The 11,665-nt window shown below is 53.3% G+C and overlaps 1 protein-coding gene across 1 annotated transcript in view; it reads right to left on the bottom strand.

Moving 5' to 3' along the window:
• Positions 1–3,096: 3,096 nt before the first annotated feature.
• Positions 3,097–11,665, bottom strand: part of RHCG (Rh family C glycoprotein) — a 26,174-nt gene continuing 17,605 nt past the window's right edge. Inside the window, exons 4-11 of the mRNA XM_007113502.3 lie at positions 11,216–11,363; positions 10,244–10,410; positions 8,643–8,780; positions 8,309–8,445; positions 7,859–7,983; positions 7,587–7,660; positions 4,040–4,132; positions 3,097–3,197 (exon numbers count right to left, since the gene is read on the bottom strand). Coding sequence (XP_007113564.1) covers positions 4,064–4,132; positions 7,587–7,660; positions 7,859–7,983; positions 8,309–8,445; positions 8,643–8,780; positions 10,244–10,410; positions 11,216–11,363 — 858 coding nt within the window. The 3' untranslated portion in view covers positions 3,097–3,197; positions 4,040–4,063. The remainder of the gene's footprint in view (positions 3,198–4,039; positions 4,133–7,586; positions 7,661–7,858; positions 7,984–8,308; positions 8,446–8,642; positions 8,781–10,243; positions 10,411–11,215; positions 11,364–11,665) is intronic.

Raw genomic sequence — 11,665 nt, 5'->3', positions numbered from 1 at the left:
CCAGGCCAGGGGCACAGGCGTACACTCACACCCCATGGGCATGCCTCCTCACCACCCATCCCTCCTCAGAGCGGCCACTCCGAGCATCCAGGACAAGATACCCGACCCCACCAAGGGCAGCCCTGTCTCCACAGCAGCTGTATTTCTGGGGCTTCTCGGGCTGCAGCTCCCAGGGGATTAGGCCCAGCAGGCAGCCTGGACACAGCTCAGGCACAGGCTGCTTGGGCCGCCCTCCCTGGGAACTCAGCTCGCAGGGCTACCGTCAACGGCCTCAGCTCTCCACATCCACTTTCTAGCTCTTAATCCCTGGAGCTGAGCCACAATGGCCCCTTTTCCCATACTTGCTCCTGGCCCTCACAGGCCCCAGCCTGGCCTCCCACCCCAATCGGAGCCTTCCTGGACCGCAGCGCAGGATGAGGGTGGGGTGGGGGACAAAGCTGGCCCAAGGCGGAAGGGGACAGAAGACGAGGCTCTGGCCTTGTTAACTAACCACCCCTACCCCAAGAGATGCAAGACGGGCATGTATGTATGGGTGGGTGACATGCGTAGGGCCCTCAGGGATGAGCCCCATGCTGCTGCACCCCATCTTTCAGGCCATTCAACCTGGAGGCCCTGAGAAAGGGTTCTCCACTTAGGAACCCCACTCTTTTCTCACACCGTCCTGAAGACCCTCATCTCCTGGCTGGGCCAGGAACCAGAGAGTGGGAAACATGGGGTCCAGGTTGGGACATTGAAATCAGAGGGACCTGGGCTCCAGTGTCACTTTAGCACCACCCTTAATAACACTGTGACCATGGATGGGTTACTTACCCTCTCTGGACCTCAGTATCCCCACCTGTGAGATGCTGGGAGCTGCTGGGAGGTTAAATAACAGGGCCTGGAAGGTCAGCACAGTGCCCAGCACATAGTCAGCACTCAATACATGGCTGCTGTCATCATTTGTGAGTCAAAACAGGAGGGGACTTGGGGTACAGCCACCAAACAACAGATGTGGGGACAGTCCCTGGGTGTGCCCCTGCAGCCCTGCTGGAATCTGGGCTCTGCAGGGTCCTGCAAAAACCGTCGTCACAGCTGTGCCCTCCAGGAGAAGGCTCCCAGTATAAGCCTCCCAGTTGCCAACATTTTAAAGACCTCATCCCCAATCACGTGACCCAGAGCTAGTTTGGGCAACAGGGTTCCAGACCCAGGTCTCTCCCTGCTGAGGCCTGGGCTTGGGCTCCCAGGGCAACCTCGACATTACCCGGAGGCGACTGCCGGACCCTTGCCTTCAGTGCCCTCCCTGCACAGCCCCCAGAACCCGGGTCGTGTCAACAGGGGAAGGGGCCCCCCCAGAGCCCCCAAAGCCTGGTCCTTGTCTGGGCCTACTACTGGGCGGGACTGCCAGCCGGACCTCAGGGCCGTCAGGCTTCGTGATCTCCTCCACTCGTACCTCTCCCGCGCCGCCGCCCCTCCCAGGCCCTCCGTGGGCGTGCCGGGCTGGGCTGGGCGGGGCCAGCTCTGCAGGGGGAGGGAGGCGGGGGTGTGGATCAGCTGAAATCAAAGCCGCCGCTCCCCTCCCCGCCACGCCGCACCCCTGCCGAGCCGCCGCGCACCTCCTTCTTTGTCACAATGTTTTTCAATCCGGTGAAGCAAACTGTCCAATTAGAGCCGGGGCCTCCGGCTTCCATCTTTGCCGACGTTTAATTAACACGCTCCTCTTGGCAGCTGCTGACAAGTTCCAGAAACAGGTTGTAAAGGGTTTTTGTCTTTACCCAGCATGGAAAATGAGGGGTGTTACATCGCGGGAACATGAATAGGTTGCATTTCAGCTCCTCCTCCCCTCCGCCTCCTCCCCGCTCCTCTGGCAAGGGGAATGAAGGCCTGAGTGTGTATGTACGTGTGAATTGCGAGGGGGACGGGGAGGGCGGATTTGGAGGCAGGAGAGACCTTCTCCTCCCTCTCCCCTCACCCCTTCTTCCTGGAGTCTGCTCCACAAAGGATCTGGATTCTGCTTCTTATTCTCCAGCTGGCACACTTTTGCCTCACCTCCTTTTTAGCCATACCAAACCTTGCCATGCTGATTCCCATCCCTGGGTCTCTGCCCATGCTGTCCCTTTGCCATCCTTCTGGTAAACTCCTATTCAGCCTCCAAAACCCTGCACAGGTGGCCCACTCTGGTAAGCCACCTGGGCATTGAATGCCTGCCAGAGTTCAGGGTGGATTCTGGATGTCAGTTTAATCCCCCAGCTACACTGTGAGCCCCCTGAGGGCAGGAACCTTGTGTGGTGGCAGGCCTTAATAAGTGATGGAAGATCTGAATTACTGCAACATTCTCCCAATGTGGAGGGAAAGCAGGACTGGCATGGCAGGGAGGAAGGCGGGAAGGGTTGGGGGAGGGGGATTGGCCACAAAAGCCCTATCTCCCTACTCTCTCACCTGCCTGTGTGCCCTTGAAAGGGAGCCAGGTTACATGGAGGGCACAGTGGGCATGGTAGTTTCACAAAATGGGCGTTTCTGGGGTGGCTGATGTGAAGTAAGGAGGGGCCTTGGGGAAAGATCCCAGTCCAAAAGCTGAGCCCTGCTGGGGGAGGGGTGGGGCGGGCTCCAGGCTGGGCAGACTCCAGCACCCTGAATTCTTCCTCTTCAGCCTGGGATGATTTTCCTTGCAGTGTGAGTGGCAGCTTGGGGTGGGAGGTCAGGACTGAGGCAGAAGGTTTCTTGGGTCTTTTTCTCCCTCAGACTGGCCCTGTTGGAGCATTAATACCCATTCTACAAAGAACACCAAGAACGTTTTATTCACGGAGGCTACCATCTGCATGGCACAGAGAGGTCTGGAGGATTCAGGGGGCATGGTAGATACTGGCTGAGGGGCAGGAAGGGAGTGGAAGAACCCAGCAGTCGGTGGTTGGCAGCTACATTGTCTCCTAGGAGGGCTCGGGTCCCCCTCCAGCCCCCAGCCCCACTCCTGCCTGCTTTTCTCAGGATGTGGCCACCAAGACCCCTGGTGGCAGGCTTCCTGCAGCCAGAACCTGGCTTGGATGCCCACTTTGTCTATAGCTCCTCCTCCATTCTCAGGCAGGTTCCGTGGGATGAAGGTGGAGGGAGAGATGGAGGCACCCTGGACCAGGCCAGCAGGTGGAGTGCCGCTCGCCTTGCTCTTTTGTTCCCAGCTTGATCGGCACTGGCTCCTTGGGGAACGCTGGAAAAGTCTGTGGAGCCTGCAGGGAGAGAGCCAACAGCAGCGGGCCACTGTCATGTTCTGCAGTAGCCCCTTGGGTACCTTTTCCTTTTCTGAACGAGATGGGCAGCATTAGAAGCAACTGGTGACAGCCTCTCTTTTCTCTTTCCTTAAACCCCAGCATCCTCTCCTGCCACATCACTCAGCCTGTGTCCCAGACACAGCTCTTTCCAAACTCTGGTCTTTGAAGAGGTCAGATAACTATGATAAGAACAATGATAGTGACCTGGAGAGACCCCAGTTCCTCCACTTGTGCTGTGTGGCTTTGAAGATCTTGAACCTCTCTGAGCCTTAATTTCCTCATCTATTAAAAAGAGGGAAGTAACTGCACCTGTCTGTAGAGATCTCTGAAGGGTCAGATGCAAAAGGCATGAGAAAGGGCTTGGTGCATTCCACAGAGGGAGCAAGGAAATGTTAGTTGATGGAAAAAAAGGAAGGAGAGAGAGATAAGGAAGGAAGGAGAGAGAGATAAGGAAGGAAGGAAGGGTCTCGCCTGAGTTGATCTACTGAATAGAGCCAGACCTGTCATCTCCACTTTAATAAATGAGGAAAGTGAGGCTCAGTCTCTGACCATATATGGTCGCCTTCCACATATGCCTTCCAGTCCAGGGTGTTTTCCACAAATTCCCGTGTCTGTCCAGTAGGCGCATAGTCTGACTCTGAGTGCCTCTCCCACCAACCCCAGCATGCCGCTGTGGGTGGGTGGGTAGGGGGGTGTGGGAGCTCACATCCTCATTTCTTGATGCTTTCTTTTTGCCCCTTTGCTGGTGGCATCTGATTCCCAGAGTTGGGCCCCCACTGACAAGCCAAGCCCATGCTCACCTGCTTCTCACTTGCCCTGGGAGTTTAAGGTTCTGAGGACTTGAGGGTGGGGTCCTCAGAACGGAAGACAATACTCTTCTGGTCCTTGGGTATCTGCAGAGAGAGGAGGCAGCTCCGAGGGCCCTGCCCCAGGCCGGGCAGGTGTACCTGGTGGAACTAGAACAGCCTGGGCAAGTCAGGAGCAGCAAATGGTGTGTGGCGGGCGCCACCTTGTGATCACCGTGCAGTTTGCATGCCGCAAAGCAGGGCAGTCTTTCACACAGGTATCCTGATCCTAGTCTACTTAGCCACTGTCCAGGGTGCTAGGGCACTGCAAGGCCAAGGCACAGTCCTTGACCCACTAGAGCAATGGGAAGGCATTCAAGTGAAGTGCACAGTGACCGTAAGAGTTGTAAATGCACGCAAGAGACTGATAACCCAGCCTGGGGGGATTCCAATTGTGCTGAACACACTTTTTGAAAGAGGAGTAGTAGTGTGCCAGGTGAGAGGCAGCATGGCAAGCTCCCTGAACCACAGGCAGGTCCAAAAGTGAGGTAGAGGGAGATGCAGGGGAAGCCAGAAGTGGATTGGTAGGTATAGTAGGGGTGGGGCAGATCAGCCCAACCTTGGCCTAAAGGCTCAGATTTGATCCTAAAGACTCCCTCATCTGTTGTCCTGGGGAATATCTGTCTCACTTCTGTCCTCTGGGAAGCCACCTTATCTCCCGGGTAGACTACCCAGAGGCCAGGGGCCATGGAAATGGCTTGATGGTGGCTTACTTCCATCGACACGGAATTATATTACCTGAAACTGAGCACTGCTGAAGAGTATATAGCACGGAGAAGGTGTGAACTTAGAGTAAATTATAAAGATCAAAACAGAACCAAGAGGGCTTTCCCTGGTGGCGCAGTGGTTGGGAGTCAGCCTGCCGATGCAGGGGACATGGGTTCGTGCCCCGGTCCGGGAAGATCCCACATGCCGCGGAGCGGCTGGGCCCGTGAGCCATGGCCGCTGTGCCTGCGCATCCGGAGCCTGGTGTGAACTTAGAGTAAATTATAAAGATCAAAACAGAACCAAGAGGGAATTCCCTGGTGGTCCAGTGGTTAGGACTTGGAGCTTCCACTGCTGCGGCCGCCCCAGTTCAATCCCTGGTTGGGAAACTAGGATCCCACAAGCTGTGCCATGGCAAAAAAAAAAAAGGAAAAAAAAACCAAGAGAGAACCTCTACATATGGGAATTGATAATGTTTTTTAGTTTATTTCATCAGCATTAAATCTGTGTGGTTTCTAATTGTGGTGTCTGAAATAGTTTAAGTTCTGACTTCAAATATAGAATGAAAATAATTACACTGCTAAAAAATTAAGTTTATTCAGAATGTAATAACACAAAACACTTCTTATGACAGAGATAAAGAAAAAGAGCAGGATACCAAATCAAGTATAATATCATCTCAGCTATGTATGAAAAATCAATGCCGATTTTAAAAAAAGGGCTGGAAGGAAATACATCGAGACTGTTAATAGTGCTTGAATGAGGGTGATGGGATTTCTTTCTATTTTTCTCTATTTCCAGATCTTCTTTAATGAGCTTCTATTCATGTTATAATTTAAAAAATAATTTAAAGAGAGTGAATTTAAAAGGCTTATTAGATACCTACATAAAATTGGATTACCCTGAAAACTTCTGGTATGATTTTAAAAATACAGAGCCAACTAATCATAAGAGACACAAATCAAAACCACAATGAGCTATCACCTGGCACCTGTCAGAATGGCTATCATCAAAAAGTCTACAAATAACAAATGTTGGTGAGGATGTGAGAAAAGGGAACCCTTGGACACTGTTGGTGGGAATGAAAATTGGTGCAGCCACTATGGAGAACAGTATGGCAGTTCCTCAAAACACTAAAAATAGAACTGCTATATGATCCAGCAATTCCACTCCTGGATATATATATCTGAAGAAAATGGAAACACTAATTTGAAAAGATATATGCACCTCAATGTGCATAGCAGCATTATTTACAATAGCCAAGATATGGAAGCAACCTAAGTGTTCAATAACAGATAAGCAGGTAAAGAAGACGTGGTATATATAGAGAATGGAATATTACTCAGCCATAAAAAAAATGAAACTCTGCCATTTGTAACAACATAGATGGACCTGGAGGGTGTTACGCTTAGTGAAATAAATCAGAGAAAGACAAATACTGTACGTTATCACTTATATGTAGAATCTAAAAAATAAAATGAACGAATGAATATAACAGAACAGAAACAGACTCACAGATATAGAGAACAAACTAGTGGTTATCAGTGGGGAGAGGGAAGGAAGGAGGGGCCAGATGGGGTAGGGGATTAAGAGGTACAAACCACCATGTATAAAATAAGCTACAAGGATATAGTATACAGCACAGGGAAATATAGCTATTATTTTATAATAACTTTAAATAGAGTATAATCTATTAGAATATTGAATCACTATGCTGTACACCTGAAACTAATATAATATTGTAATTCAACCATACTTCAGTAATAAAATAATACAAAGCCAAATGAAGGACAATGATGGGCAGACCCTTGTCTCAGGGGCCACAGACACAGGCTAGGTCCTTGCCCTTGTCAGGAGGGGGAAGTGCAGGAGTCAAGAAGGGCCCTCTGTGTCATCCTCCATCACCTAATGCAGGTAAATACCTCTAATAATGATTCATGGGGAGGAGGGCCATCCTGAAGTCACAGAAAGCCCAAACTGTGGCATGTTTTTAAAGAAACTGAGTTCTGTGACATTCTACTACTTTTAGCTTCTAGAACAATGTTTCTCAAGTTGGATTTTTGTACTGACACTTCTCTGGATGCTGGGAGAAGTGTTAGTACAAGACCACCTGGGAGCTTGTTCCCATGCAGAGTCCCAGGCCCTACTGAAATGGAATTTCTGGGCTAGCGTCTGGGAAACTGAGTTTTTACAAGGTCTCCAGGTGGTTCTTATGGATACAGAAGCGAAGCACTGCACTGTGATTCTGAACCCAGGCTGTATATTAGATTCACCTGGGAGGTTTTAAGGTACTGAAAAATTCTAATGCCCAGGCCCTTCACAAGACCAATTAACTCCAAGTCTCTGGAGGCTGAGACCTGAGCTTGGGAAGCTTTTAAAGCTCTCCAGGTGATTCCAATGTGCATGTAAGGACCCAAACCCACTAGTCTTGGGCAGTGGTTCACAGATGAGTTTTTCATCAGAATCACATGGAGGGCTTGTAAACAGGGCTGGGCCCCACCTCTTGAGTTGTGAAATCAGGAGCTCTGGGTGGGACTTGAGAATCTGTATTTCTCACGAGTTCCCAGGTGGTACTGGGGAGCACAGGGAGCTATGCTTTGGGAATTACTCTAGAATGCTCTAGAATGAAGACTTCAACCCCAGGAGACACAGCCTCCTGGATAAAGGAGCAGGATGACACAGGCTCTGTCCCCCAACCCTCAGCTTCCTGCTTCCCAGGCCCCAGTCCAGCTGATGTGGTCCAGGGGGAGGGGAATGCAGCCACCCTTGTGTGGGGGGACAAGTCAGTAAAACTCACCTCCCAGTAGATTGCATCCTCAAAGCAGTTCTCATCAGCGGCTTGTCCCCAGAATGGCAATTTCAAAATGACCCCTAAAGGAAGTTGGAGGTCAGGGATAACTTCTTCTCTACCTACCCAGCCCTTTCCCTTGACTGGAAAAACCCCCTCAGTCTCATCGCTATAAGTGCAGAGACAAAGCGTTTCTGGGAGCCCCAGCTGACCTCTGGCACACACTCTTAGGTACCCCAACCACAGGCCCCACCTTCTCTGGCCCAGCCAGCCCCACTCACCTACGATGATGCCACCCACCAGGGCCATGGCCAGTGACACAAAGAGACCAGCAGCCTGGAACTTGCCCTGTGTGCTTGCGTTCCTGCTCGGTGTGGAACTTCCAAAGCCAAAGGCAAAGGCAAGCCTGGGGTGGAAACGGGGCAGGTCAGGGCCCTACGGAGAGGCCAAGTCACTGCCTACTGCCACCCCACACACGAGTGGACACCAAGGCTCAATAACCCCTGGGCCTCAGGCTTCCTGTCTGCAAAATGGGGGCACTGGAAAGATCAGATGGTCTCTAAGATTCTTATGGAAGGACAGAGGTGAGGAGAGAAGGCCCATGAAATAGTGGTCCAGAATGGGCAAGGAAGGGGATAGAGACACAGTCTTGGACCCGAGAGGAACAGTAGGAAGGAGGAATGGAGAAGGAAGGAGGGAGCTCAACCTCCCTCTACCTCCTCCATTCTTACCCTTCCTGCCCATACAGCTCAGTGCTGGCGGAGGCTGCCGTCACAGCACCCACAATGCCGCCTATGATGCCGGGAATGCCATGCAGGTTGTGAATGCCACACGTGTCCTGAATCCGCAGCCGGGACTCCAGGAATGGCTGGAAAGGGGAGATAGGTGCTGCTCAGGCAGGGGGCTGTGGCACGATGTGGGGAGGCCAGGATTCTGGAGGCTCCAAATACAGAGAGACCCCAGATTCCCCAGCCCCCAGCCCCTCCCTAGGGACCGCCCCCCACTGTCAGGAACACAGAGACCCCAGCATTCTCCAGCCCCCAGCCCCTGGCCTGGGGCCCTCACCGTCAGGTACACAAAACCCAGGGTGGAGATGATGCCGCAGATGAAGCCGACGATGAGGGAGCCGTAAGGCATGAGCATCATCTCGGCGGCGGTGCCCACGGCCACGCCTCCCGCGAGCGTGGCGTTCTGGATGTGCACCTGAGCAGGGCAGGCAGAGCAGGCAGGCACTCAGTCCTCTCCCAGAGTAGCGTCCTGGAGGAGCTGACCCAGAGCCCAAGATGACCTCCTATGCGTGGGTGCCACCTGGGAGCCAGGGATGGCTCAGAGTGCATCTCAGCAAGCCAGGAGACTGCGGAGGGCTCCAGCCTGGGCCCAGGCTTCGGACAGCCACCCCTGTGTCCTCTGCACATGTGCCACCCACACCAGCGCTCTGGACTTTTTCCGTGTGCACAAATCAGTGTTCTTGTGTCCATGCCAATGAGTTCCATCAGCACATCTGCACGTTCCCTTTGTATCTGGCTGCCACACATCCCTGTGTGCCCAGGTTTGCATGTCTGATGTTCTCTACATGCCCGTGTACCAACGTCAGGCTCCTCTGGGCCTATTCATTCACACGCACCCATGTCAGACTCTGCAAGCCTACACCAGCACCGGCTGACTCTCTGAGCGCCTACCTGCACCATGGACTGTGTCGCTGGCTTGCGGGGATGTTGTTTCCTCTCCACAACAAGCCCAGGAGGTAAGTACAGTTATCTTTTGATGTTTGCAGATGAGGAAATTGAGGCACAGGGAGGTTAATGGACTTGCTGAAGACCACACAGCTAGCAAGGGGCAGAGAGGTGTCTTGATCCAGGTCTTCATGAAGCCAGAGCCCCTGACCTTGACCCTATTCCATGTCCCTCCCTGCATGTGCCCGCGTCAGCGTGTCTGCTTCTCTTCCCCCTGCTTCCTGAGTCCCCACCTCTCTGTGCAGTGATCGGCCAGTGCAACCAGGGGCTCGAGGCTGTGTCCCAGAATAACGGGCACTTCTGGCGGTGTCTCAACACACATGTGCCCATGTCTAGAAGCTAGTGTCAGAATAGCAAATAGAGAGGTGGTTGTCTTTCTACAGAAAAATCTACCAACACCCATGGGGTTTGGCCCCTCCCGCTAATGACAGAAACACATGTCCCAGTGGCGTGATATGAAGGACACTGGGCAACACCACATTCCCACAAACCTCCCAAGTGCATCGAAGGGATTCCCCCTTTGAGTGTGTGGGATAGGGCAGGTGAAAGCAGTGCTAGGAAGGCTGAGGGCCAGTGTCTGGAGTATCAGAAGTTGGCAGAGGGGAGGTGCTCAGTCCAGAAGAGCTGTCAGCACCCAGGCTGTGGGGAGGAGAACGAGAGGAGCCAGTTCATCCAGAGCAGCGGCATGATAGAACCTCCAAGAATGTGGTTCTGGGCTCTGCCTAAAGCCAGCTATGTCATCTGGACAGATCATTTCTCCCGGAGCCTCCGTTTCTTCATCTGCAAGATGGGTGCGATAACCCTCATGCTGCCTGCTTCACAGCGTTGTCGGCAGGGCATGGTGATCAGTGCCCACCGGGCACAGGCAGTCGTGGCCGCAGCTCCCCACCGAGGCTCCCCACTGCTCCCCCCCACCCCCGGCCCCCCGCTCACCATATCCAGCTTGCCCTTCTTATGCAGGACGCTGGACAGCACCACCGCAGTGAGCACACAGGCTGCCAAGGAGCAGTAGGTGTTGATGACAGCTCGGTGCTGGGCGTCTCCGTGATTGGACACAGCTGAGTTGAAGCTGGGCCAGTACATCCACAGGAAGAGGGTGCCTGGCCAGACCAGACAGGGCCGGTGGGCCCGGGAGAAGAGGTGTTAGATGGGCCCAACGGAGCTCAGGCAGACATCCTGTCCTTTAGCCACAGAGATGTCAAATGACTCACACGCCCCAGCTATTTCCCACCCCTGCAGACTTATTCATGCTGGGATCTTCTTAGAAGGCCCTCCCTGCCTTACTTACTACCTAACTCCCACTGAGCCTTCCACTCCGCTCCAGGAAGTCTACCTTGACCCCATAACCGGGCAAAATGCCTCCCACCCGGCTTCCACAGCACCTTGAGGGAGAATCTTTTTCTCCACTGTAGGGAGATTATCTGGTGGCATGGCCATCTCTCTACTACACTGTGAGGCGCTCCTTGGAGGCAGGGCTGGGTTTTAAGAGACCAGAGAGGGTGGCTGATATGTATTCTCTGGAATGAGTGCACACAGGAAATAGGAATGTACACCTTGCCTAGCCCAGGGACGGAGTGAACAGTTCCTGGTTACTACTGTGTCTGCCCTGGGACATCCTAGGGAACACACAGCATGACTGACCGACTTCCTCCAGCCCCGTGGGGGAAAGGGACAAGTATCTGGGATCCTGGAAGTATCCACAGGCGACCTCTCTCTGCTCTTCCTCCAAAGGGAGCTGGCAGCCACCTCACAGACCGCATGGGGCTCAGCTGTGAACATGGCAGCCTGAACTCCTCATGGTGACCTTCACCCATCACGGTTCTCCTCACCCGTCACAGTGGTCCTCACCCAACATGGCAGCCCTCAGTCATCATGGTGGCCCTCAATCATTATGGAAGCTCTCACCGATCATGGCAAAGAGGTCCGAGTGGTACACAGAACTTTGCCTGTCCTTGCTCTGATATAGGTTGGGTCGGTAGAGGATCCAGGTCACTGTGAGCCCAAAGTAGGCGCCAAATGTGTGGATGGTCATGGAGCCCCCTGCATCCTTCACCTGGGGTACAAGGGACCTGTAAGAGTCTGACACCTCCTCTCTCTCCCTCCTGAGAGCACTCTCCCACCTCCCCCTACCCACAGCCAGAAGTTCAGCTGTCTTTTGACTCCACAGGCTACAGGAGGGAGCCCAGGGCCCGTTATAGACCAATCAACTGGGAAGGGAAGAAAGTGGGGATCCCCTGTACAACTATACTTCAATAAAAAAATAAAGAGGGGGGCTTCCCTGGTGGCGCAGTGGTTGAGAGTCCGCCTGCCGATGCAGGGGACGCGGGTTCGTGCCCTGGTCCGGGAAGATCCCAC

Source organism: Physeter macrocephalus, chromosome 11, assembly GCF_002837175.3.
Source record: "Physeter macrocephalus isolate SW-GA chromosome 11, ASM283717v5, whole genome shotgun sequence".
NCBI classification, from domain to species: Eukaryota; Metazoa; Chordata; class Mammalia; order Artiodactyla; family Physeteridae; genus Physeter; species Physeter macrocephalus.
This window is presented reverse-complemented; position numbering and strand designations above follow the sequence as displayed.